Source organism: Hemicordylus capensis, chromosome 2 (assembly GCF_027244095.1).
Source record: "Hemicordylus capensis ecotype Gifberg chromosome 2, rHemCap1.1.pri, whole genome shotgun sequence".
Classification (NCBI taxonomy): domain Eukaryota; kingdom Metazoa; phylum Chordata; class Lepidosauria; order Squamata; family Cordylidae; genus Hemicordylus; species Hemicordylus capensis.
Window position 1 is genome coordinate 377,246,612 of NC_069658.1, and position 27,763 is coordinate 377,274,374.

Genomic DNA, 27,763 nt, shown 5'->3' on the forward strand with positions numbered 1-27,763 from the left:
GTAGACAAGCTTGGTGCTGAAGAAATAGTAGGAGAGAGTGAGACTGAGCAAGCTGGCACAAGCAACAGCAATGAGAGGCTGGTGCTGATTGGCCTGCAACACCAAGCAGCAGAGCACCCCAAAGGGGTGAGGCCAGTGCCAGGAGCAGCAGCAGTAGGCAAGTGGGGTGATGCCCACGAGGGGGTAGACTGGCCTGCAACACTGCCATCTGACACCTGTCCTCACTGCCCCATGGCACACTTGTCACCTGAGGCTGTTGCCTCACAGAACCTCATGAGAGGGCCACCCCTTGTATGATGACCATTGTTGGGGATTGGATGCTCACAGTCCAGGTTTAGCAAAGTTCGCTGACTAGCTGGGACAAGGCTTTCTTTATTTAAATATACACATTCAGTTTCAATTAAACAATGCATTTTTTTAAAGGAGGACAATCAAGAGATGTATTGGACATGAAAGCCAAGACTGCTTATGCCAAGATCCGAGAGAAGCAGTGCCACCTAACTGTCAAAGAAGCAAATGTAGATGAGAAACACAACTCCATGAGGGATATTTCATTAATAAACAGAGGCAAAGGAAATTTGGTTTGCTTTCAATGAATTATAAAAAAGAGAACTAGCTCTCGAAATTTTTTGGTGGTTGTGGAGAAATCACTTTGTTGCCATGTAACAGGTTATCTTTATGAGGAATGATATGTTGATATCTGTGTCCTATGTGAGAGGAGATAAGCTCAGAGGGAAACGTAGAGTGACTGAGGGAGACCTAGCCACAGCAACTCTTGGGGTGTGGGGGTGTGAGGGGGGGTAGAGGTGTGGGTGAGGGAGAGGTGATTATTTACTGTTAAGAATAGCTGAGGAGAGTGAATCTCTTCAGGTATGCTAATTTGACAAACTGATTTGGACAGAAGTGAATTCTAAAACTATTGGTTAGTTAAAGTCCTTTTTGGCTAGTGGTTAGGGACCAATAGGGTCTGAGAAAAGTGGACTGGTAGAGTAGTCTGGCCAGAGCAACATAAGGCATGTTTCCTCCCACCGTCAAAAGTCAGCGCTCAGCTAATGAATGAAGAATTCTAGAAGACAAAAGGTAGAGTGCTGAAAGAAAGGAGGAACTGCAGTGGATCTCTTCAGAGTCCAGTCCTCAGAAAGTGTGCTAGTCCTGCAGACAAGTGAGTAGGTGTGTTGTGAAGGAAGGAGAGACCCTTAATGCAGCAGTAGCCTGGTTATTAAATTGTGTGTATCTAAAACATGGAAACGGGACTAGGGATAAAAATTGTAGCTGACAGCGATACACATTAATGCTCTGTTCTGCACCACTAGGATGAAGAAATAGTGAGCATTAGTTACCAAGACAGTGTCTTTGCCCTCTACTGGGCCTTCTAGATCCTCCTACCTGTTCAGATGTCCTCTTGAAGGATAAAGGTATTGGAGCTTTCCCCAAGAAAAGTACAGATCAGTACTACAGAGAAGACTGGCAAAAGTTAAGAAGAGCTTAAGATGAATTAACTCAAATTTCCACTCAGATGACTTATTAGAGGAATTGGTATGGGAAGGTTTTCAATATTGTTGACACAGGGAATCACTTTTCAGGGCAGCTGGAACCTGTTGGACAGGATGGGTTGCCTGAAAGAATGTAATACTACAGTGGGTTGCAGAAAGCTGCTATGAGGCTACTGCAGCACTCACTGGGGAGATGGATCTAGAGAAGGGTTTGGAACAATCTTTTAACTTTGACTCTCTTCTAGGCTGCCAGCCATTCCAAATTAGTTTACTCTTTGGGGCAGTAGTTGCAGCCAGTGAAGGATTTTCAGATGAGACCCAGTGAAGACTTTCTAGAAGAGCCAATTGTATGCTGCTATGACTTGACCATAGAATGAATTATCATGTGTTGCTTCACTCCTCACACAAGCTTCCAAGCCACCATTTTTAGGTAGGCAGTGATTGAGACTGATAATATGCTAAGTAGCTAGGATAGGTTTAAATGGGAATATGGGCATAAGATGTTTTGCACAGGAACTCTAGACGAAGAGGAGACTATATGTATTTCATCTTCATGCTCTGGAAAGGTGTTGGAATGCAAACGTAGACTGAACGTTGATGAGTAGGAATTGAACCCCATGGGCTCCAACACCCTGTTCTATATCATCCTTATTCCTGCCTTAATTTGGGAATACTTTGATGGAATTGGGGAGTGAGGCAGCACTAAAGCTAGCTGACTTAAGTCATTAAGACTCCACGTCTTAGCTTCCCATCCAGTCTGAAGCCTGATCCAAGTCATTGTACTCCTGGATGCAGAGAGGCAATGATGGCACCTTTAAGTCAAGAGGAAGGAACCCAAGTTGACCCAAATCTATTCTGAGATAAAAGTCTGTGAAAGTTTCAGCAGCTTGAGAAGAGCCAGACAGATCTGATTTCCCCCCCCTGAGCAAGTTTCTAATACTTAAGGCTGCAATGGTAGCTTGAAAGTATGTGGGTAATACCCAGTGAAACCTCAAAATCCAGAAGGGGGCCTAAATACCACTCCCAGTGGACAGGACCAAGGCTTTCGTATCCTACATAATAGCTCTTTGTTCTGTCCAAGGTCTAGTAAAAGTAGAACTGGTTATGCAATATAAGGAAACATGTATAAATCTGTATGTATAAAATATTTACATCCCATCTTTAACAACTGGCATCCAAGGCAGCTGACAATAAGGTGCAGTTAATACAAACGTAGCTTTAAAACGAAAAGCAGCTGTGGCTGATAAGAGGCTCTGGGGATGATGGAAAGTATTCACTCCAAGCCTCAGATGTTACTTTGATGCAAATCAAGCAAGTTGTCTTTCTCTTTTTTCCTGAGAGGAGAGTTTTGATTTTTCTGCAAAATACATACAGCTCTGCTTGCAACTCTTGAATCCAAAGGGTAGAGTGTGCACTTTAGGTATCAGCTTCATCTCTTCACACTGTTCCCCTCCAATTTTCAGAGCTGAACCTGCACTCCACTACCCCTTTCAAACAGAAAGTGAAACCACCTTCATCTATTGTGATCCAGCCACGCTCCAGCTTTATAAAACCACTGTATTAATGGACTATGGAAGAGTTTCACAGACAGAGAGAGAGAGAGAGAGAGAGAGAGAGAGCAAGCTGCATGCCAGCTGATCTACTCTTAAAGGCTAAAGACTCCATGAGATGTTGAGCTTTATCCAGGGTGTTTGGTGTCTATTTAAGACAGTTTTGTCCAGTGCCCCTAAGGAGACCCTGAACTCCTTGCAGTGAAGTTGACAAAACCACGTTTTTAGCTGTTGTGCAAGGCCAAAGGTGTAAGTATGATGGATGAATGCAGCAGAGCAGATCTGACCAGTTCCACACGCTCCTCTGGAAACCTTCTTCCTACTTCATGCCCAAGGAGTAGCTTGATAAAGCACCTAGACAGCATCAATTGTTCCTGAGATTGCTTCATTTTCAGACTGGGACCATTTAACTAAAGAGACCATAAAGAAGCACCTGTTTGTCACAAGAAGAAATGCTGTGCTTGAACTAATGTTTGTAATCTATGGAGTTGAATTGCAAAGCGCCATCACAAAGAGCTCTCGGGGATATTCCAGAAGGAGAGGCCCCTTGAGCAGGCATGTGATCCTGCTGAAGACAAAGACCACATTATGGTTCTCCGACTCAGCCTGATGCCACAGCCCTCCCTGTTCACAGTGCTGGGCATCTGAAGGGAGGTGTATTAGGCGGTTCAATCTCTCTGCATCGGTGACTCTTTGTTCAGCCCAGAGTGATGGCAGGTGCCCCTTCCTCAGCCACATAAGATTCCTCCCTCCAAAGCTGCACAAGGCCTTCTGCAGCAGTAAGCAGGCAAGCCTCTGCTGGGTGGAAGGACAAAGACTGGACTGCACTGTTGCTCACAGGCAAGCTTGCAGCAAGGGATCCCTGTGAAGAGAGAGGACAAATTGCAGCCAGGAGGAAGGCAAGACCCACAGATCTACATACATCCCATTACTCCAATGCGCTGCCCAGGGGGCAGAAGCTCCAATTAGTGCAGATACTGCTGCCAGAATGCTTGTTGGTGCTCAGGAATGTGAGAATATAGCACCCATTCTGCACCAGTTGCAGCAGTTACTGGTATAGTTCAAAGCCTGATTCCAAGTGCTGCTATATGGTCTTTGGCACCTAAAGGATTACCTGTATCCATAAGAAGGCTATCTGGGCTTTGAAATCTGCTTCATAGGCCCTGCTCTCTGGCCCACCACTGGGTTGGTGGTGACCTAGGACAAGGCCTTTTCAGTGGTGGCATGACACCATTTGAATTCCCTCCCCATGGAGGTTCATGATAGGGACATGCACAAAGCATTTCGTGCACATCCAGGGAGGGGGAAGAGAGTTGTTCCTCCGCTGCCCACCACCGTGCCAGAGCGGCACTGTTTGCATTAGGAAGCCAGACCCTCTGTTTGCCCAGCTGCATTTGCTTAGGAACAGGATGTTCCCTGTTCCCAGCAGCCTTTGGACAGTGTCAGGCAGGAAATCGCATCTGAGCATGTGCAAACACCATCTTGAGTGGTCAGTGCTGCTGAGCACTCAACATGGCGTCAGCACATGCTCAGACACCATTTCCTGGCTGATACTGCCCAAAGGCTGCAGGAAACAGGGAACTTCCTGTTCCTAAACAAAGGCAACTGCCAGCCGGGCAAACAGAGAGCCTGGCTGCTTAATGCAAACAGTGCTGCTCTGGCACTGCAGCGGGCAGTGGAGGAGCAACAGAGGGGTAACAGAGGGGCAGGTAAGACCTGCCTTTCTCCTTTTAAAGTGCCTGCTCTCCACTCCCAGCTGAAATGATTTGGCTGGAACAACTCAAAGCGTTTTGTCACCTGGAAATAGATGCTTTGAGCATATCATGAGGCACCATCATTGGCAAGCTTTAAGAGATCTGTCAAAACTTTTGAGGCTTTTGATTAACTGGTTTAAGCTGGTTCCCCTCACTATGTTGACCCTCTGCATTTGTATCTGTTGCTGTTTTATTTCTGCTCTTTGACTGTGTTTTGCTGCTGGTCTCGGCTTTTAATCTATGAACTTTTAAAACCCCTATATGGTTTTGCTTGCACCTGGGCTGTCAAAACTGCCAGCCCATGGACCAGATATACCCCTTTATGCAACATATTGCATACGCTGCTATCTTTAAAAAGAAAAATAAGCTGCCTTGTGAGGCATTTGGTTCTGACAAGGTAAAAATCCTTGTAATAATACCCCATCTGCTAGCTTGACCAGGGCTAAAGTTCAGAATCCCCTCTGCAATGCAGCCACCACTGCTTGTGCAAAAGAGGGGACAATGAGGCTGCTGAAGCTGTCGTAGGTACAAATTAAAAAATGACGGTCACTGGAGGATCACATCTGACCACCCTTATGAAAATGACATCTCCTTAACCAGGACTTGGTAAAACACGAGGAATCCTAGACCTGCACCAATGCCAAGTCAATGCCAGGGCCAGTTCTTAACAGTGGCAAGATGACTAGAAGAGTCAATGGTAAGATCAAGCCTACAGGCCAGCACCCACCTTCTCACTCCATGACTCTTTGGGTTGAAGAGAGCAGAGCAATGTCACGGTCATTGCTGAATAAACAATATCAGGAAGGGATGTTCTACTTAACACATCAAGTGGGAGAGAAACACCAGCATGCAAAGTAAAGCAGGGGTGTCACTCGAGTGAGGGGTGGGCCAGATTTGATCCTGATGCACCTCTTGGGGGCCGCACATAGCCTTGCACCACCTCCTGTCTTTCTCCTCCTCCTTCCCTTGCCCTGACACTTAAATCAACTGAATGCACTGCTTTTACACCAGAATATCCTCAGGGAAAATTTAAATAAATGTTTTGTAGTTTGCAGAAGAAATTCTGAATATCATATTTCCCAGTGACCTACAGATACAAAATTTTGCATATACAATCCTTCCACAGAATGCACTGCTTTTTACACTGGAATATGCTGGGGAGAAGTTTGTATTTCTAAAAGAAACTCTGATCATAGCCATCCTATTTTAACTCAATAGATTTAACACTAAATTTAACACTGTTCTCAATAGATTTAACACTAAATACTAAGATCAATAATTTCAGAACATCATGCCCCAGGAAATGGAGATTCTCTCTTCCCCCTCCACTTATTTCTTCCTCCTCCCTTTCTTGCACTCCCCTCCTCCTTTTCTTGCCCAAAGAAAGAGCATCCCACACCATCTTCTAACGTTGTCTTCTTTCCTACCTCCTCTTTATCTCCCCGCTTCAGCACTTTGTGTGCTGAAAATCCCGCCACAAGGGAAGAGGGGAGGAGAGGAGAGTGGCAGCGGAGGAAGGAAGCAAGCAACTCACATTTCCCCTCCTGTGAGAGCGAGGGGCCAGTGAGGGGGGTGGAGAAGGAAGCCGGCCAGCCAGCAAACAACAAGTCATGCTGCTTCTTTGATATGTGGGTGAAAAGCACCAGTGGGGGCTTGTCCCGGGGCTACTGCCTTCATGCAGACCAGTCAGGTGAGCTCAGCGGGCCTGATCCGGCAATCTGACAGATGTTTGACAGGTGTAAAGTATGTATGCTGCACATTAGCCTCATTGGTGATGGGCTAGCAATGTGATTAGCACAAGTAAAAGCTTTGCGACAAGTATTGCTAGGGTCAGCGCTTCATGCACAAACTTCATATTAAATGCTCTGTAACCCACTATGTGGGGATCACTGTTGCTTACTAATAATTTAATTTCAGGTTCAAAAAAGCCTTCTGTGCTGTTTCTGCTTGTGCAGTTAGCTGTCCCACTCAAGAAACTAGTTGAGAACAAAAACCCTGCTGTTCCTGCCCTCAACCAGGAAACAGAGTGAAAATTGGTTTCCTGTTGGCCACCACCAGCTTTGGGGAGCTGCTTGCTTTGTTCTCTAAGGTCAACCGTTTTCCTTGGAAAACTCAATGGACATGTCCCACAGACTCCAGAGCCCATCACAATGCCTGTGATGCTCCCAATTTTCCTGGACAATTCTGCTCACCTCAACCAGGTCCCAGAAATGCACCTTTCCATCCTCAGAGCAGCTCCCAACATGCGTGTCTCTCTCGCTCAGGCAGCAGTCCATCTTGTAGGCTACATTCTTGTGGCCTGTATATCTAGAAATATCATTTGTGGGAATGGGATGAGAATGAACCTGCTTCTCCCACTCTCCCCATCAGTCCACTTGGGACTGCTGCAGGTCCCTGGCTGAGTAAGAAAGTACAAGAAAGAGAATGGCAAGCCACAGCCTCAGAGTACAAGACAGACTGACTGTGACTTGCCCCCATGGAGCATCGTTACAAAATGGAGATGTATAAAGATCCATATTGTCTCAGTCTCTCGTTCCACTCACATACTTAGTCAACTGGAATGGTTGTAGCCAACCCTAAAGCTACTGAAGAACTGTCACCATTTTTCAATCGAGATTGCAGGAGGCAGGGAAGTTTCAGTTTGACCCCTCACATCAGGGAGTCTAACCAAACCTGAACCCACAATAGATTCAGAGGGGCTTTTCAGTAAACCAGCACTGAACCTGAACCTAAGATTTCAAGTTTGATTTGAACTTGAACCAAGACCCTAAACAGATGAACAAAGAATCAGTTCAACAATTGGGTACTCAGAGATGCTTTTTCAAGGAGTGGATAGGGCTCTTTGCTGCTCCAGCTACCTATAAAGGAAACGAGGTTTCTCAGTGAGCCACCTGAAAAGAAGAAGAGGAGGAGGAGGTGGAGCTGTGGAGATGGGTAGGCAGGGCCTAAGACTGGTGGTCTGCTGTGCAAGTAGAAACTCCCACCCACAGACGGTGGTTGTGCTGTCCAGCAGCAACAAGGCCTCATTAGATTCCAAGGCTGCCGTTGTCTGCAAACTCCCTTGATTATTTCCCACCATTCATCCCAAGCAGGATATGAACATGACTGCTCTTTCTAGGATAGAATCCTAGTTGAGAGAGAGGAGATGGGTATTTAGGCAGAGCCCTAATGAGTTTGGAGGAGAAATAGAGATGAAAACCTGACCAATAGTCAGTTTTACTTGAGGCCTTCCCTAGGTGGGCCGAGTCTAAAGCTTTTTCTTCTTTTTAAACTTGAGGGTTATTTCTTCCCAGAAATACAGAAAATAATTGCATATTGCTTGCTTATTTAAACTGAGGTTTACAGCAAAGTAAAGTTATTAAGAAGCAAGGCCTAGGGAAGAATCACAAGCTGACATCTTGACTACATTTACTTGAAGAGATCCCCTTTAAATTAAAAAGGACAAGTTAGGCTTGCCTTTTAATTTCAGTGGGACTTCCTTGAGTAAATGTAGTCAGGATGTCAGCCACAGTGCCTAAATGTCCACAGAACAATCATCGTGTTACATTGCTCTAGAGCAGGGATTCTCATCGTTGGGTCCCCAGATGTTTTTGGACTTCAACTCCCATAATCCCCAACCAAAGGCCACTGGGGCTGGGAATTATAGGAGTTGAAGTCCAATAACATCTGGGGACCCAATGTTGAGAACCCCTGCTCTAGAGTGAGTGTAGGGCAGAGGGCATAAAGCATTTAAGAAAGCAAAAAACAAATTTATCCTGTTATTTTATTTGTGTTAGAAATCATTTAAAAGTTCAGCCATGAGCAGCTTTAAAAAAATCAGGTTGATAGTTACTAATGAACTCATTTTATAGATATATACTGCAAGCAAAAGAGGTTAAGCAATGAAGTTTATCCTGAACCAATTACCAAGCCACTTTTTAAAGTTAACGTCTGAACCAGAGAGTTAAAAAAATGTGACTGAACCTGAACAGAGTTCAATTTTTAATGGTTTGACTCCCTGTTCCAAATATCAGTTTATGGGATTGGGCACAAAAGTCCAACCCTTGACTCAGTCTTCAATGCACAACAATAGATAAAGGAAGGCAAGAGAAGCTCTTGCCCTCACTGGTAGACTGTGGGGGATAGGAATTAATATTTTATGTATTGTATTTGCATACTGTCCAAACTTCCATCTCTGGGTGGTTTACAGCAAATAAAACAAACTAGCTGGGCCGGGCACAGAGCCTCTGTGCCTCCTGCCGCCCCGTCCACCCCACCCCTCCTCCCGGCAGGCAGCCAGGCCGGCCCGCCACAGCCTTCTCTGGCTGAGCCAGAGCCAGGCCCGCCTGCCGCCGCCTCCCTCCTCCTCCTAGTGGGTGGTCAGGCCAGCCCACTGCCGCTGTCTCCTCCTCCTGGTGGGTGACCAGGCCAGGCTGGCCCGCTGCTGCCTAGGAATGTGCACGGAGATCTTCAGCGCCGGCGGGGGTAGCGCTTTAAGGGCGGGGGAGGGTGTACTCACCCCTCCTGCCGCATTTCCCCCGCCGGCGCGCTGTCGGATTTAAGCCCCTCGGGGCAGCAGCGTTCCTCCCTGCCGCCCCGTTTCTGCCATCGGCCGGAAGTGGCCAGAAGTCGCGAGTGTGCGTGCGCCCGTTGTGCGCGCATGCGCACGACGGGCACACGTGCACTCGCGACTTCCAGCCACTTCCGGCCGATGGCAGAAACGGGGCGGCAGGGAGGAATGCTGCCGGCCCGAGGGGCTTAAATCCGACAGCGCACTGTCGGGGGAAATGTGGCGGGAGGGGTGAGTACACCCTCCCTCGCTGGCGCCGAAACGGCCCCAAATCTGAAATGTTTCAGAGGCCTTTACAATGGCCTCCGAAACTTTTCGAGCACATGCCTACTGCTGCCTCCTCTGGCTGACCAGCAGCCAGGCCGGCCCTCTGCCACTGCCATTGTCTCCCGTCCCTGTCGCTATACCCAGACAGCTGCTCTTGCGAGAGCTGACACACATGGGATTAGCGATAGGTAAGTTTAGGAGAATTCAATAGGTAGATAAGATAGATACTCACTCTCCCAGTAGCTCGCCTGAATCTTTGTCCAGCAAGCGCAGTGTTGAGTCCAAGCTAGCAGCCAGCGTACATTGCCCATCTTTGCTGAAACACACACAGGTGATGGGACCTATAATGACAAAATGGTCGTGCAAGACTCTAGTGCTTCAAGCAATACGTGAGGAAGAAGCAAGAGGCTGGGCAACATCCTTTAGAATCTGCTCCTACGACTGAGACAACAGTTTTCTCAGGGTCAAGAATTCTGAAAGAAGGAAGCAAGAGATGGAAAGCTTGCAGGGATCAAGTAAGCTGCATCCTATCCCATCATTGCCATGAGTGGGTGGAAGACATGTGAGTGAAGAGGCAGGATGGGACCATGCAGCAAACCTCCAACATGAAACTGGAAGATATCTACTGAAGAGCAGAGTGAAAGTGGTGCTTCTAGAGCCTAGTTAAAGACAAAGGAAATAAAGTACATAACAGGAACTATCGCCATGAGAACTATGGCTTCTTCCCACCTCCTGCCCCGCTTCTTAAATTTTTATTAGTTTTTACAATAACTTTTACATTCAATTACATTCATTCCCTAACTCTACACATAAATACATATTGACTTCCAGCTCACCTATCTGCATGGTTCACAATAACTATACATATAAGCCATTGTTATAATAGTTCAAAATATTCAAACTGCATTCGATACTGCTTGATTTTACCCAGCCTGCCCTGCTGCTATTACTATATTTCAAACCCTGCTAAAAAGTCCATATTGGGAAAATAATTCTTTAAATAAAGCAAAAAAGGTTCCTAATCTTCTTTAAAGCATTCAAAATTATCATCTCTTATAAGTGTTGTAAGCTTTGCCATCTCTGCATATTCCAAAATTTTTATCAGCCAGTCTTCTTTCGATGGCATTTTAGTGTCTTTCCACTTTTGCGCATAAACTATTCAGCCACTGTGCCTGCATACATTAAAAATGTTAAATTTCTTCTCGGAAGCTCTCCTTCTATTATCCCCAGCAGGAAGGACTCTGGCCTCCTGAAAAATGTCATTTTAAAAATTTCCTTCAGTTCATTATATATCATATCCGAAAAGGCCTTTGCCCTCCTGCACGGCCACCACATATGAAGGAGAGTTCCTTCACATTCTCCACATTTCCAACATTTGTTTGAAACATTTTTATACATCAACACTAGTTTTTTCGGTGTCAAATACCACCTATACATCATCTTATAATAATTTTCTTTTAAGGTATAACATGCAGTAAATTTTAAATCTGTTTTCCATAATTTTCCCCAAGCAGCCATATCTGTATTATGACCTACATCTTTAGCCCATTTTATCATTGTCGTTTTGACCATTTCATCTCTTGTCTCCTCCAAAAGCAACAATTTATACATCTTGGAGACTAACCTTTCATCATTTTCACACATCTCCTTCTCAAATCTCGAGATTTGTTCTACAAACCCAACCTTAAGATCCTTTTTATAAATTTCGTTTAGCTGATGATACTGAAACCAATTACTAACCGTACTTTGTACTTCACTCAATTTTTTTAATTTACAGCCCTTCTCTTGAAAACATAACAAATCCCTATAAGTACCCCATTTAAACTGCATGTTTATCTCTTTACATGCCAGAGCCTCAATCGGAGATACCCATAATGGAGTTTTGCACTCCAAACATTCTTTATATTTTACCCATACTCCTATCAGACTCCTTCTTACATAATGATTAAGGAAGTCTTTATGCACTTTAACTTTATCATACCACAAATATGAGTGCCAGCCAAACCTTCTGTCAAATCCTTCCAGGTCAAGTATTCTGGAATTTCTTAATGCTATCCATTCCTTCAACCATGTCAAACAAATAGTGTCAAAATACAATATTGCACCAGATTGCATACAGACTGGTTGGCAACACTCACTTCCAATGTAATCCGAGCACAGCTCCCCAGAACGTAGGTCATAGCGCCGGATACGCCCATCTACAGAGCTAAGACAGAGAGTTAGAGAATGATACATCAGTTAGGGACAAGAGCGCAAAAATCACATCACACATTGCCCTATGACCATATGGCCTCAAAACTGTGCGCTTAAGATCTCAGTTCTTGTATCACAACACCCACATTCTAAGGAAGGCAGGGAAGGTATGCATTTACTCTTTGCATCTTCTGCATACAAGCCAAAATTCCGCAAAAGGGTATGAGTGACCTAATTACAGTAATGTGCTTTACGTGGGGATGTCCTTGAAGTGTTTGGAAATAGTAGCCTGTGCAGAAGACTGTTGCCAGCCTGCTTTTGAGTGCAACGTCTCCTCTTGTATGATCTGTGCTGCTTCCCAGTGTGCTTACGGACCCAATTGAAGGTGCTGGTTTTAATCTTTAAAGGCCTAAATAGCTTGGGCCGAGAGTACCTGAAAGACAGACTCCATATTATTATTATTATTTTACATTTTATATCCCGCTCTTCCTCCAAGGAGCTCAGAGACTACATACTGAAGTTTCTCCTCACAACAACCCTGTGAAGTAGGTTAGGCTGAGAGAGAAGTTACTGGCCCAGAGTCACCCAGCTAGTATCATGGCTGAATGGGGATTTGAACTCAGGTCTCCCCGGTCCTAGTCCAGCACTCAAACCACTACATCACGCTGGCTCTCTCTGCTTGCCCTTTAAGGTCTTCTGGAGAGGCCCTCTTTGGGTTCCCAAGTGGAAATGGGGCTGGCGGGGACTGAGGATAGGACTTCTCTATGGCCATATCCAGGCTGTAGAACTCGCTTGTTTGTGACGCCCAAGTGTGCCACTACTTTCTAGACCAGGGATTCTCAACGTTGGGTCTCCAGATGTTATTGGACTTCAATTCCCATAATCCCCAACCAAAGACCACTGGGGCTGGGGATTATGGGAGTTGAAGTCCAATAACACCTGAGGACCCAACGTTGAGAATCCCTGTTCTAGACGATCATGAAAACTACTCTTTTTCATCAGGCCTAACGGTTGGCATAAAGACCCTCAGAAATTGCAGCTGCTTTATTTTGGCCATTCCTTCTGCGGTTGTTATTTGTGTTTAAATGACTTTTTATTATAGTTAACTTTGTTGTAAAGCTCTCTGAATACCTATAAAAGGTAGGTACTTTTATATTTGTGCATGTGTGTGTCAGTGATTGGGAAATGATACCTATGGAAATATGGAGCAGTTCACAGGGAGAGGCCCTGAGGGCCAGGAGGAGTTTGCTGAATGAAGAAGTCCAGTTACTCAACCAGTTTCATAGCTTTGGCCTGCCTGTAAACAGGCCAACAAACTGGTTACAACAAGCTGGGATTTGCTGGATTTTGACATTAGAGAAAATCCTGGTTTATTCTAAATCAGGACCAGACATTTAAAACTTCTTCACTCACACACAAGGGGCTCATATGATCCAAAGACTGGTGAGCACTGCACAGAGCCTTGATTAGAGCATAGTTTATTGTTGAATTTATTTTATTTATTATTATATTTTTATACTGCCTTTCATTAAAATAATCTCAAGGTGGTTCACAAAACATTTAAAACAATATAAAACCATACAAAAATACACAATAAGAATAAAAATGGAATATAAAAATAAAAATCTGATTAAAAGTTTAAAAAACATGTACAATATAATCACAAGATACAAAGCAACAGTAAACAAAACACTCATTTAAAAGCCTGGGTAAAAAGCCAAGATTTTACTTGCTTTCTAAAAACTGTGATGTAGACTGAGGAGCGGACGGTCACTGGGAGAGCATTCCAAAGTCTGGAGGCAATGACTGAGAAGGCCCTGTCCCACATACATGACAGGCGAACCTCCCTCATCGTCAGCACATGGATCAAGGACGCCTCTAATGAACTCGTCAAGCGGGCAGAAACCCTTGGGAGCAGGCAGTCCCTCAGGTATCCAGGGCCTAAGCCACTTAGGGCTTTGAAGGTCAAAACCAGCACCTTGAATTGGTTCGGCATGATGTCTGAGCCAGGCATTTATGTTACAAAGAGAATAATAGTTTTTACAAATTGCATGGAATAAGCAATATCAAGAATATATACATATAAGAACATAAGAAAAGTCCTGCTGGATCAGGCCCAAGGCCCATCTAGTCTAGCATCCTGCTTCACAAAGTGGCCCACCAGATGCCGCTGGGAAGCCCACAGGCAAGAGCTGAGAGCTTTTCAAAAAATAAATTCTCAGAGTGGTTTTCATAGAAACACACAGGAAATATTGTAGAATATCCTTTTAAGTATTGAAGGAATGTTGAATTCTATACATTTTCAAGAAGAGGTATGTGCGTGTGTGGAATATAAGAAAAAACAATAGAAAAATACATAAACTGTGACAATGTTTTGCAGGTCCACTCATTTCCTTTAATTTCTAAACTTTTACTAGAAATGGTTCACATCTCTTTTTCATTTTGTCCAAAAAAGAATAAAGTTATTCTTTAAAAAATGAAAGTTGAAATTTCTTAGAAATCTGTACAAGTTACAGGACTTCATGTCAAGGGTTATATTTTATACATCGCACTGTTACTGTGGCTGTGAGGATTCCTCGACCTGCTCCCTATTACCAACTGCAGATGAGCAGAGGGCTCAAATACCCATGCATGGGTTGTAGCACTTAGGTCCCAAATGATTTGGCTTTGGCTTAGCAGAGCAAGGAGCTTGCCTTCTTCTGCTGTAGCATTATTACTGCGACGATGAAGAATATTTATATACAAAAGTTCCCAAAGCAGTTTACAGAGAGAAATAAAAATAAATAAATAAAATGGCTTCCTGTCCCCAAAGGGCTCACAGTCTTTAAAAAAAAAAAAAAAAAAGATGGACACAAGCAACAGCCACTGGAGGGATGTTGTGCCAGGGATGGATAGAGCCAATTGCTCTTCCCCTGCTAAAGAAAGATAATCACTACTTTTAAAAGGTGCCTCTTTGCTTAGTTAGCACCTGTAAGTTACCAATGCAACTTACAGGTGCAAGAGTTTGGAGTTACATGCTCACAATGCACTTCTGCTTGTGGCACACAGTAAACGTTGTTTAGCTATGGTTTTGAATTTACAGTTACAGAGGTCTTTTACAATGACTTCCATATTGCAGCGACCTTTGTATTTGTAATACATCAGTCTCAATAGCATTTCTAATTTGCATTAGGTTTTGACCCCATCCTGACCCGCCTCACCCTGTAAGGATTTCATAGTCTGACACCTTCAGACTTGAGACGCCATCCTTGGCCTCATCCAGGATTTGGATGGGATCTGGTCTGCGTGAGCGACAGTCCCAGCAGCGGACACTGGAGTCAATAGAACCTGCAAGATAGCAAAGAAGCATGCGAGGTAAAGCTCCCAGAGAATTTATTTCCTGGCAACAGGAATGAGGATGAGAAGGGAAACATTCCTTACCTGATAGAATCACAGTTGCTTCCTCATTGAATTGGACACAGTTTACCTTCTGCTCAGAACAGAAAGAAGGCGATTAGGGATGCCTGCTGTCCCACAAATTATATCTAACTTCCTCATCCTTAGTCTGAGACATGGTCTGAGGGCACATGATATAGCCACCTTGCTGAGGTTAAGCAGGTCTAGGTCTGGTCAGTAACTAGATGGGTGACCACATGAGAACCTATATGCCACCTTGGAGGAAAGGTGGAATTTAAATAAATAAACTAGACTCATGTATACACTTCCTTAATCTTTCCATCTCTCAAACCAAACACCCCAACCTTTCAGACTCCTGGAATTCCCACAGAATTCTGTCTCCATTAGGAATCCCAACAGCCAATGTACTCTTATAGGCATCTTGCAGTATTTTGCCACTTGCTTTTCATTTCCTCATGCGCTCTTCATTTATTTTCTCATAGAATGCCCCAATGCCCTGCTTCCATATTCTGAGTTTCTCTATCCAAGGCTCTCAATGTTTATTTTTCCTGGTGACCCCACAAAGCATTATATTTGTCCTTAAGCCTCAAGTTAGTTCTCTCTCCTCCACTCACCTCCCAAGAATATCTTGTACTCCATAGGGCTGTAATTGCCAATAAACAAAGCTGCAGACTCTGGGCTGATTCAGATGATACGTCTGCATTTGGCCCTCTTAAATATATGGGGGGAGAAGTGTGGGTGCATGTACCTCTCTCCACATCAGGTGCACTATCCTGTTTCCATCTAATGGTGTGTAGGGGACAGTTTGTCTTAACCATCCCTCAGCTCACAAATAAAATACTACTGCTGAAATTAGATGGCAATAAAACGGTGCACTAGACTGGGGTGGAGGGGTGGGGGAGACTGGCATGCCAGCATTCCTCACCCATATGTTTAGAGAGCCAGCAGGCATATTGTTCAAACTGGCCCATTGTTGAGTCCCTATGGGAAACAGGAGATTGCCATCATCATCCCACAGTGGAAGCTCGGAGGAATCCACCTCCTCTTGGGCATAAAGGTTAAAGCATTACTTTTCCTAGAACAGCACAAAAGGGCAGAACGAGTCTTACTCCTGCATGACCACGGAACTTGCGAACCACCTGCCCTGTGGCAACATCCCACAGCACTACCGTCTTGTCTGAGCCACATGAACAAAGCTGGCTGTTATCAAATGACCTGTGGGGGAAAGAGACACAGACAAAAATGGGGATGTGAACATCCATAAAAAAACACATCTCCTGGTTTCCAGATCTCCTTCTGGAAACCAGGAGATCACTCTGAGTTTCTGGAAACTAGACATCACTCTGAGGATTGTATTTGCAAAAGATGAGTACTGAAAGTCTCAAATTTCTTTCTTTCTTTTAAAGAAGTCAGTTTCTAGCCATTAAGGCAGTAAAGATAGGTTTGAAAGTGCAAAGCAAGCATTAAAAGCTGGGGGGAGGATGGGGACTGAGCAGGACTTCCTATGATCAGGGGATGAATTTACGACATAGTTAATAGCTTATTGCTCCTCTCAGTTACTAGCAGAAAGATCTTTCCCCCCACAAATAAAATTTTGTAAAGTTTGTTTAGTTTACTTAATATATGCAGGTTGGAAAATTCAAGCTTTTGTAATGCAACATTTTTACATTACACACAGCCTAGCCTAGCCCTCTCCCGGAAATGTGGACAAAAAACAAAGCATTCTGACCTAGCCTATTTAGCTGAAGTTCTCTTAAGGGCATATCACAGCTAGCCCTGCTTTTCCCTAAGGAGAGGAGGATTCCTCTCCCACGTCTCTTACCCTGCTGCATCCAACACCTCATAACCATGGCCACTGTATGTTTTGAGGAGAGTCCCTTTGTGTGGGTTCCAGAGCTTGAGAGACTTGTCACTACCACAAGTGAGACAATAATTCCCATCAACTGGAGGAGAAGGAAAAGAAAAGTTGAGAAACCCTGAAAATTACTCAGTCTTAACATATCCCAGTGGTGTTCCTGAGAGACAGGCCTCTGCTTCCCTTGCATTATACAGTTTGACCATTGCCCTCTACAGTCACAAACTTTCCCTCTCAGAAAGTGATCCCTGGTCTAGGAGCCTTCTCACACTCACTATGATTATTTTCTTGATCTAATTAATCACTAAACATTTACAATCAAACACTAGCTTCCACTTTCTTTCTAGACCCAGGAACAGAAAACAGGACATCTGCTTCTTAGCTTCTCTGGCTCAAAATAATAAAACATCAACATCCCACTTTCTGGAATAGAGGATGAACTCACCATTAAACCTCACTGCTCTGACAGCTCCCTGCTTGCATTCCAGTGTACCCAGCAGTTTCTTTGGCAGCTCAGGTTTCTTGGGTTTTGGCTCTGGAAAGGCCATGATGGAGACAAGCAACGTATGCTACACAAGTGATGCTCCTTTACCCTAGATGACACAGTAACATCCTTAGCAACATCTCAAGCACCAGAAATCCACCAAGGTTGATTGATACATTAAGACTCTCTTGCAGTAACACCACTTTATTACAAAATAATATGAAGTATTATTTTATTTATTACATTTATAAACCACCCCATCCAGAGGCTTCAGGCGGTGCACAACCAGGCTAAAAAACACAAAAACAAACATCATTTGAAACACACTACTTAAAAAATATAAGAACAATTTTAACACAATTTAAAACCAATTAAAATACTTAAAAACAATTTTAAAATCTTAGAAGGGCAGGCCAAACAAGTAAGTCTTTAGGGCTGTCTTAAAAGCCAACAGCAAGCCTAAACTACAGATATCTGCCGGGAGTGCATTCCATAGGACAGGAACAGCTACAGAGAAGACCCAGTTCCGAGTCGCCACCAGGTGTACTGGTGGTAACTGGAGATGATGGATGCCTCCAGATGACCTCAATGTGCAATGGGGATCATACAGAAGAAGGCACTCTCTAAGGTAACCCGGACTCAAGCTGTTCAGGGCTTTAAAGGTAATAAACAGCACTTTGTATTTTGCCTGAAAACATATCAGCAGCCAGGGCAACTGTTTTAAAACAGACATAATAATATAGTCTTTCCGGTGGCCCCGGAGACCAATCTAGCTGCTGCATTTTGAACTAACTGAAGTTTCTGAACTGTGTGCAAAGGCAGTCCCATGTAGCGCGGATTGCAATAGTCAAGCCTGGAGTTTACCAGCTGATGCACCACTGTTTTGAGATCGTTCTTTTCGTATGGGTATGAGGACAGAAATCAATCCGCAGCCATAAAACTCAAGCAATTGGAACCCCCACAATGGTAAGCTGAATTAGAGTTCATTCCACAACAGAAAGACAAACGAAGGCAAGCCCCATTAGAGACCAGCCTATATTGCCTTACAGCAAAATTTGTCAGTCTTTTAGACATTTCTGATTTTCACCTCTCAGCTCCCACTAGAAAGCAGTGATCAGGAGCTCCGCAGGGCCAACCCCCTATCTAAGGCAGCCCTATAAAACCTGGTGGCCCTTACGATGTCTTTTCTATACAGTCGCTTTCCTAGAGGTCCTACCCATTCAAATAAATAAAACTCTAGAAAGCGGCTACAACCGACAAGCTACTTCACATCTCTTAGAACTTCCTCGACCCTTTATCGCCTGGGGTAAACCAGACCACCCAAGCAGAAACGAGGGCACAACATCCATCACTCCATTCCTTCCCCGCAGACGCACCTACAGTCTCTTTGATGCCGCCGGTCCTCAGCGTGGATTTCCCGGCTGGGGCAGGAAGGATCGGGTCTCCCATGCTTCATCTGTCGATGGAAGAACTCATAGTATCTTCCCACGGAAGAGAGGTTGCAAAGCTTACTGTTATCAGCAGGAGACCAGAGCCCCAGCCCGGAACGAAAGTTCTTCAGCCCTGGGATGTTACAGTCTTAATTCTCCCCCATAACACTGAAAGGAAGCGGAAGCTGGAACTGTGGAGGAGGCTGCTTGGAATACCACCACCCAGGCAGGGGGTGCGATGTCCAGCAACAGCATGGCGGATCCGCGGCGGCCCAACCGCGTGCTCAGGTCAGCGATGGTGGGGGCTTGGGAATTGCCATGGCAACGCCCCAGAGCGGGTTGGGGGCACCACAGCACGGAAGGAGAAAGCATTGAATTGGGTCACGTGTGGTGACCCAGAAGGGGGCGCCGAGGTGCACGAGGCACAGAACGGGTGCAGGGTCGCTACGGCAACAGAGTGAGACGGCCACGCTGTTGTCATATGTGCAGCGTTGGAAAGTTACATGCCGGCAGACAGCACTTGGTGAGGGCGGGGGACTTCCGAGGTGTGAGACTGAGAGCCTCATTCAGATGCCCACAGTATGCCGAACAAAGTATGCCCAACTTCCAGTTCTCAGGCAATCGTGTGGGATCCAGTCCACACATAAAGGAAACAGAGGTATCGCCTTGCTGCTGTTCGTTGCGTCAAAGAAATGAACGAACAAATAAATTGTCCGGGGAGCTATGCCTTTCGGTACTGGAGAAAGAAGTGTTTACATTCCTCAAAAACCGTGTTTAAGCACATTTTTGAAATAAAGCAAAACTTTAACAAAGTATTGGGTCACACTGAGGAGAGGTAGCCTTGCTCAAGTTGATCACTTTTTTAAAAATGTAAAACTATGTGAATATGCCAGCTCACTTTCACAACTTGTGCTAGGGGAGGAGGGGTGTGTACCTTTTGACAAAATAATTATCTTATTATTATTTATTAATCAAATGTGTACACTGCCCCAAACTTTCGTCTCTGGGTGGTTAACAATAGCATAAAACAAGTTAAAAACATATACAAAAAACTTAAAACAATTTAACAATTTGTAATAATGCCGTTTTAATGTTTGAAAAAGCTGGTATCTTGTAAATAAGGTGCTATTAAAGTAATCACCTGAAAAGGCCTCAAGAATACTCCCTGGAGGTGCAAATTGAGATTGAGGATTGGCTTATGTATATAAGAACATGTGAGCAGAATCACTGTTCACTGACATTGCAGAATGTAGGTTTTGGTCCAGAAAATGTTAGTTGTGCAATGTTGGAAACCAAGCAGTCATGACTCACTATTAATTTAAGTCCCACTGATTTCACCAGATGTAAAATAACTTGCCTTATAACTGAGATTCTAATTTTCTATTCTTTTCTTTGTCTAATGCTGAAATTTTTGTTCACCAATGTGGTTCAGCAAAGTACAGGCATAAACATCTCCATGCAGATATAGATTTCTCTCCCATCCTTACACAGATCCCTCTTTAGTACCTGCACCACTAATTCAGATCTGTCCTGAATGATTTCAGAGTTGTGTGGAAGCAAGTATGGAAGGAGCACTTCATGTTGTTTCACATGCTTCTTATACTCTTAGAAAACCCATCTGTGCCAGGGGTCTGGTAGAAAGGTTAGAGATTGTATTATTTGGTATTTGGGCAGTTGGGTTTATACTGTGCCACCCTTACCATAGAATCAGCTGGTTTGTATTATCTTTACTTATATGTAACTCATACCTTGAAGTGATTGTCAGTGGTTCAGAATGTGGTTGGCTAAGGTAAACACTTATTTAGGAGTAACACACAAGCCCTATTCACATGGTATGTGCAATATTCATACAAGTGTACAGTACACACACATACAGATCTGTACACAAGTACAGTTATGCATGTATTATGTTGACTACAGGTACAGCAGTACATGTCCTGTTTGTATCCTGTATTTGAGGGGCTTCTACTCAGGTTCCCTTTTTAAATTAATGCAGGTATAGTCATTCACGCAAAACATAAATGAGTGTACAGACATATACAACATAGTGTCTGAACAGGACCACACACTTCACATTGTTGAGGCACTTGGCCAGTTTTACAGCCTCTTGTGAGAAGTGGATCTAGAGTTTTTGGGTCAAAATCCTGCCACCTTTTCCTTATAAAAGCAAGACTTTTCTCTCTTAGGGTAAGCAAATGGTCTCTCTCTTTTTGAAGTGGCCACAGTTCAACCATATTTTTTGTAACTTAGGAGAGATGCCTTTATGAATCTGTGAAGTACACTTTGGGAGACAATTATATTGGAGATGCTAGCACAATTTCTTCTCACACAGACATTGTAGCAACTACTTTCTGAATGTTGCTCCAAGACTGCATGAAATCTGATTATTCGCATGGAGATGTGCCACATATGTCATGCTCCTTGCCTTGATGTTGCTGTGGACAGAACTTATATTTTATTTTCAAACATACTTTAATGCTTTCTCTTTTCACCACAATGGGCTGTTTCATTTGTAGGTACAAACCTCCATCTACAGAAAACAACCCTACTTTGGAAGACCCCACACCAGACTACATGAATCTATTGGGAATGATTTTCAGTATGTGTGGCTTGATGCTGAAGGTGAATGCTGGAGGGCCAGCCCTCTGATTTCATATTCAAGTGCATTAGTATACCAGCTGGTCATTATCACTATACTTTGCTACTGGATGGTATAGTTCTTCCAAGCCCCTGAAGCTGTCTGCCATGAACAGTCCCAGATTAGTTGAATTTGCGAGAGATCTATATAGCAGGTTATTCACAAGATCCATAGCTTTTCCTTTTTGTCTGTTGGATTAGATTAACTATAAAGTATATCTGAGTCTAGGCTTTTTAAATGTCTATTTTAGCCTCTTCAAAGAATGTTACTCCTTTAACCAAAGCATTCCTTAAAATAGTAAAATAGTACATTAAGAGAATAGCACACAGATGGTCTTTATCTCTCTCAAGCTCCAGAGCTTGATCAGTTATGAACAGATTGCTGAGAGTTCACTAGTGATGCCATGATGCTTTAATTCATATTAATGCTGTTCAGTGAACTTTATTGTACTTAGAATGAACCCACATAGACACTGAAGATATACTGCTGTGTTTATTGATGAATCTGGAGAAAATCCAAACAGACCTTTAAAAAGTTGCAGAAAGTTTTGTAACTTAGTGTGGAAGACAGAACTCGGGGCTTTTTTTTAAACTCAGGAACTCCCAACCTGCGGTACTTCAGATGTTGTTGAACTACAACTCCCATCACTCCCAGGTACAATTTATTGTGGCTGGGGATGATGGGAGTTGTAGTTCATCAACATCTGAAGTACCACAGGTTGGGAACCCCATAACTAAATGAACAGTTCACTTTGTATCCTTCCAGCAACATCAGTTTAGTTCTGCATAAGGAATCTGATTTGCGATAAAGCTGCCCCAGTCAAGAGTGCTTCAGTTTTCTTCTAGATAAAGGAGATAAGATCTGTCATCTAGTGCATGTCTATGGAATACAACCATTAAATGAGCCCCTGGTGGCGCAGTGGTAAAACTGCCGCCCTGTAACCAGAAGGTTACAAGTTCAATCCTGACCAGGGGCTCAAGGTTGACTCAGCCTTCCATCCTTCCGAGGTCGGTAAAATGAGTACCCAGAATGTTGGGGGCAATATGCTAAATCATTGTAAACCGCTTAGAGAGCTCTGGCTATAAAGCGGTATATAAATGTAAGTGCTATTGCTATTAATAACCAAGCCTTTGAACAATGGTATCATTTAGTAATTACAGTAGTTAAAATATGGCTCAGCTGAAAATTCCTGGTTAAAATATCCATAAGATTTTTATAGTAGCGATTATATAAAATCCTTGATGTTGATAACATACAATTGCACATTTGTAGTTCATTCATTCAGCTACACATTCTGAAGGAGGGCCTGTAGGTAGTGGAAAACATTGTATTTAATCCATAATGGTATCAACACTGCATGCCATCCACCTGATACCATCAGTTTGTCAAAGTACCCATGCAATCGCCTCTGTTTAAGACATGAAGTCAAAATTTAAATTAGAATGATCAAGAATGACAGTATTTAAATAGACTTGCTCTTTAGCAAGAGTATGAGGACATCTCTGCAATAAAATCTGTGGGTTGTATCATAAACACTTGTAGCACAAACAGAAGTAGTTCTGTTCACTCAAGAGGGAAAATATTTTTCCCCTTTTCTGATTCCCTTCCTCTGCTGCCCAACTTGCCACACAGCACCTTTCTCTGGAAGGGCCCCCGCCCAACCCTCAGGAGCAGATTTTATGGGGTACATAGGTGATATCAGAGGGAAGATGAGACAATGAAAATCACCTCCTCCCTTGCACAATGAACTTCTTCCACTTGCACTGCAAGCACTTAGAATTCCACCTTATGTTTCTGCACCTTATCTATCACAAAGAAAGGCATTTTTATTTATCAAAATCTTGAATTAAAGGAATTCCCAATGTACTCTGATATGTTCCATAGTTGTCATACAAAACTACCATTAGGGTTTGGGTTTTTTTACATAAGTAGGCACACAATTGAACACTTGTCTGTTCTTGCAATTAGAATCCTCAGCTCACATCATCTCAAAGAAGAATACCCTTGACATCTGAGATGCTCAAGCACAATATAATAGGTTTTTAATTTCCTAGTTCTCTGGAAACCAAATGTGTTGTATTGTTGACCATTAATTTTGAGTGCTCTTTGTCTAGCAAAATTATCACTCTTTAAAACTGAAAACAGTTCCTGAAGCAAGACTGTTTACAAGAGTGTTAGACGTGTACTCAAGACTAGGGTTGTTCTTGTGACTGTTGGTTGGGCGGGGAGCACAGGTGAGGGGGAAGGTGGGCTTGAACCTACCTTCTCCCCAGATGATCGTCCTGCTGCTCTTTGGTGCGCGGATTGAGCGCCCACATGATCTGCGGTGCTCTGAGTAGTGTGGATTGCTGGAGGCCGGGAATCCCTGGCCTCCAGGAATCCCAAGATGCACTGAGGGATTCCCCTTCAAGCTTGGTGTTCTAGGTGCCTGGCTCTGTGTATGCTTGGGCTGCATGCAGCCCAAGCACATACACAGCCCCAGAAGTGGGGTAAAGGGTGCACTTGCCCCCTTTAGCCCAGGTACAAACGCTGGGCTACTGAGTGAAAGCAGTGCCAGGACGGCCCAATTCCAGCGCTTCACACTACCCAGGTAGGAATGCCCAAGCCTGGGTAGAGCTGCTTGTGTGAATTGGCTTACAGTGTGGTATTGCGAAGTCCTTGTGAGCCAACTGAAGCTCTTACTACATAATTCCATTGTTTACAGCTGAAGTGGTGTGCCTGGATTGCTGTCTACTGCTCATTCATCAGCTTTGCCAACTCTAGGAGTTCAGAAGACACCAAACAGATGATGAGCAGCTTCATGTGAGTCATGTGGCTTTATTCATTTGTTAGTGCTTTCAGCCTTTTGTTGAGTCCCAAGTGAATTTCTTACCCATGCTGAGTCTCTTGCAACACTTTCATAAAAACCTGAAGATGTTCAAACATCCCTGCTATGCCAAATGCAATGTCCAGTTGGCAGCTAGCCCCAGGTTTCCTTTTTCAAGCTACTACTAGGCGGGAGGCACACTGCTGCCTTCCCCTTATGCCATTGTATAAAATAAAATAAATAAATTATGCACTGAATGCCTGATTTTTCATCCACTTTATGCACACATCTCTTCATTTCAGAGACCCTTTTTATTCCCCACTTCTTTTTATAGGCAGCATACTGTACTAACAAGGCCACCTTTGTCTTTCATTTGTTTTGCAGCAGCTTTTCAGCTGACAGGGACTCCTGCTTTAACATTTCAGCTGAAAGGAAGAGCCATCCCCAACTCCTACCACCATGGGGCCTAGAGCAGAGTAGCAGCAGCAGCTGGCTCTTGTTCACATTGGCCCCTTTGCTGTGTGTATGCCCCCTGGAGGGCAGGAGGCTGCACCATGCTCATACAATGGAGGCTCATGTACTAGCTTTTTAATATATGATGATAGTGCAGAGTACTTGTAGTGTGGAAACTTTTTAAAAGTCTGACTACTTTAACTAGCATCCCATGTTTTTTTTTTTAAAAGTTTGCACATATTTTGGCATTCTTTGGTCATATTTATAATTTGTTCTGTTGATACCTGAGTTGCTGTTGCTGTGTAGTACCAGGACTCTGCTTTAATTTTCTCCCCTCCCCCTTCCTTTCTCCAGGCTGTCTATCTCCGCTGTGGTGATGTCTTATCTGCAAAACCCCCAGCCCATGTCTCCGCCTTGGTGAAAGGATAACCCCTCTCCAGAGAGCCTTTTTTAGAGCAGAGGTGCAATTCCTTTTGAGGAGAGGGGACTTTTTCTCAGGCAACGCAGATCCATTTGCACAAGCAAAATCTTGCAAAATTTGGGAGGACTCATTTTTCTGTGTCTGTAAAGTGATGATTATTAAAAGATACTTTGGCTACAATGCCAAATTGTCTCACGTTGTACTTCTGTATGTGTTTACTCAGAAATTCCATTATATTCAGTAGGACTTGCTCCCAGACAAGTATGTGTCGGATTTCAGCATTAGTGTGCTAATAGTGCATTTCACTTGAAAACTAATTTAGCTCTCAGCCAAATAAATACATATTTACTTACTTATCAGTGCATTTCCCAGACTGCTAGAGCTGACTGTCTAATTGAAAAAGGAAAAAAGTTCAAAAATAATGTTAACAAATTAACTAAAGAGCACATCTGCTTTCTAACTAAACCAACTATGGAAGCCAATTAGTGAACAACAGAAATAAAGGCTTGGGAACTTTTTTTTTAAGCTGTCAATATCTCCACGCTATTGGCAGCTTCCCACTATAGCCTGTAGTTCAAACAGGAGTGCTGTAGTGACATGTAATCAGACAGCTTCTAACTTGCAGAGCCATAATCTGCTAAAGGCATTTATGAGGCAATGACCTTTCTTAGCATTGATCTTATAGTAGATAAAATGAGATTGGTGCCTCTTCTCAAGACAATACAGATTAGCTCTTGTATTCACCTTTTTGTACTTACAACCAGTATAGTTAGAAAGCAGCACAAGGCTTGTTTTTATGCAATGCATAGCTGAACAACATGGTTATTCACATTCGTGCTCCTGTGAGTACAGAATGTAAGGGGGTTGCAGTTACCCTCCATTAATTAATCCATGGTTTTCTATCAGCAGCACACTTTAACCAACAAGAATGATCAAATATCAGCGAAAGACTTGGGGCGTTAGGCCTGTCACTCGTTTCAAGGCAGTGTTCTTTGGCTACATTCCAGGGTCTGGAATGCAGCTGTTGATTCATGCCTGCACCCTCTCCCTCCCCGATTTGTGGCTTCCAGACAAGTCCTCCTTCCCGACCACGTCCTGCTACATAACTTTGCTTGCAAAGAGGCTTGGTTGGTTTGGCGGGGTGACAGAGCTGGAATATCAAGGAGGTGGGGGTGCAAATCTGGACTGAAGGACACTGGATGTGGTAGGGAGGAAATCTGAACTGGATTGCAGGGGGAGAAATCCAGAAGAGGAGTGATTGTTAATGGGTATATCAGCTGAAGGTGGGGAATGAAAGGAGGGTGGGGTGCTGGGGGGGCACATTCACAGAAAGGACACAGAGCCCCAGGCTAAGCATGCCAGGGCAGGTTCCTTTGTCCATGTACTCATATCCTCAATGTCAATTAATATGGATTAGTTTTGAATTGCCGCTTGTTTTAACTTATTTGCTGCTGTAACTCTAACAACACTGATATTAAAAAATAACCGGTGAGCTTCCTTGGGCATGGAAGATAAAAGTGATGGAAATACTTACTTAAGGGGCAGCAGGAATAGATAACTGAATTAGCTTACCATTCTGTTGTACTCTCAGTTGTTAAAGAACAGGGAGGATTCCCGCCCCGTGCTTATTGGAGTGATAATTCTAAGAGACCCGCATTTATCGCGGGCTTAACTACCGCGCGGCTGTGTCTTTTCGCGGGCAACTTCCTCGTACTACCCAAACGATTGTGCCTACAGAGCGACCGAATGAGATCGAGTGGTTCCCCGCTTCTCTCCATACAATAGCTGCGTGCCGGCTAGGACTTTTGTCCCAAATTCCTCCCTTTACCCTTGAGCAATTCTTCCAACGGGTAGATGGAAGAACCGCATCGTCTTGGTGAGCTGGAACAGTAGCTTGTTTTTAGGATTGGGTTGGCGCGCTCAGGGCGAGGACGCAGGAGAGCCGCGTGAACCTGCGAACGGCCACCCGTCCCATCAGGGCGGCGACAGCGTGGTGGTGGGGCCCCTCTAGCCTCTCGGGCATCCTGTGCCTTTAAGAGGGAAGCAGCCCCCTTCCCGTTTTCCACCCCTCCCCCCAATCTATTTTGGCTTGCTGCTGTTTTCATTTCCGCCTTCCTGTTCCGCATCTGGTGCCAGGAAATTCCCCGCTTCCGCGCTTGCTGGGCAGGAGACGGGGGCGGGGCGGAGGAGGCCGCGTAGTCCGCGTGGAATGCACCCCGGGGGGAGGGGAGGCGAGGCAGCCAGCTAGGCGCAGGCAGGCACCAGCATGTCCCTTTCCTCGCTCACCACCACCCAGAAGGCCCGGTGAAAGAGAGGCAGGGCCCTTGCGCGATTCATCATCCGCCCTGACCTACATTCCCCCCCCCCCCGCCCCGAGCTCTCCAAGACTTCTTTGTGTGCTGGAAGTTGAACCAGTCGGGCGCCGTTGAAACGTGACGCCGAGCGAGCAAGATTGTCCCAGTGCGCCGGCCGCT

General features: G+C 44.3%; 2 protein-coding genes across 11 annotated transcripts; one reads left to right on the forward strand and one right to left on the reverse strand.

Annotated features, from left to right (window-relative positions):
- Positions 1–352: 352 nt before the first annotated feature.
- On the reverse strand, positions 353–27,655 carry WDR83 (WD repeat domain 83). 9 transcript variants are annotated; one of them, XM_053296202.1, is made up of 11 exons: positions 26,862–27,655; positions 25,643–25,679; positions 17,503–17,650; positions 17,025–17,145; positions 16,312–16,417; positions 15,227–15,275; positions 15,007–15,133; positions 11,752–11,819; positions 9,846–9,954; positions 6,990–7,104; positions 353–3,905 (listed from the first exon to the last, which is right to left on the reverse strand). In XM_053296202.1, the coding sequence occupies exons 3-11, from the start codon at positions 17,603–17,605 to the stop codon at positions 3,741–3,743; spliced, it is 963 nt and encodes a 320-aa protein (XP_053152177.1). In that variant the 5' UTR covers positions 17,606–17,650; positions 25,643–25,679; positions 26,862–27,655; the 3' UTR covers positions 353–3,740. The 9 variants fall into 9 exon arrangements, with proteins under 9 accessions (XP_053152177.1, XP_053152175.1, XP_053152173.1 ...); XM_053296200.1 differs by lacking the exons at positions 25,643–25,679; positions 26,862–27,655 and adding an exon at positions 18,922–19,057; XM_053296198.1 differs by lacking the exons at positions 25,643–25,679; positions 26,862–27,655 and adding an exon at positions 18,918–19,056.
- On the forward strand, positions 19,130–25,481 carry WDR83OS (WD repeat domain 83 opposite strand). 2 transcript variants are annotated; one of them, XM_053296207.1, is made up of 4 exons: positions 19,130–19,259; positions 21,488–21,593; positions 24,314–24,411; positions 25,223–25,481. In XM_053296207.1, exons 1-4 carry the CDS (start codon positions 19,210–19,212, stop codon positions 25,287–25,289), a joined length of 321 nt encoding a protein of 106 aa, XP_053152182.1. In that variant the 5' UTR covers positions 19,130–19,209; the 3' UTR covers positions 25,290–25,481. The 2 variants fall into 2 exon arrangements, with proteins under 2 accessions (XP_053152182.1, XP_053152183.1); XM_053296208.1 differs by lacking the exon at positions 19,130–19,259 and adding an exon at positions 19,323–19,494.
- Positions 27,656–27,763: the final 108 nt, after the last annotated feature.

Coding starts and splice junctions, on each gene's coding strand:
- WDR83OS (XM_053296207.1), top strand. CDS start 19,210: ATGTCCAGCAACAGCATGGCGGATCCGCGGCGGCCCAACCGCGTGCTC. Junction 19,260..21,487: donor CGGCCCAACCGCGTGCTCAG/GTCAGCGATGGT, acceptor TTTCATTTGTAG/GTACAAACCTCCATCTACAG. Junction 24,412..25,222: donor CAGATGATGAGCAGCTTCAT/GTGAGTCATGTG, acceptor TCCTTTCTCCAG/GCTGTCTATCTCCGCTGTGG.
- WDR83 (XM_053296202.1), bottom strand. CDS start 17,605: ATGGCCTTTCCAGAGCCAAAACCCAAGAAACCTGAGCTGCCAAAGAAA. Junction 16,418..17,024: donor GAGGTGTTGGATGCAGCAGG/GTAAGAGACGTG, acceptor TTTCCCCCACAG/GTCATTTGATAACAGCCAGC. Junction 7,105..9,845: donor TCAGGCGAGCTACTGGGAGA/GTGAGTATCTAT, acceptor TGATATTTCTAG/ATATACAGGCCACAAGAATG.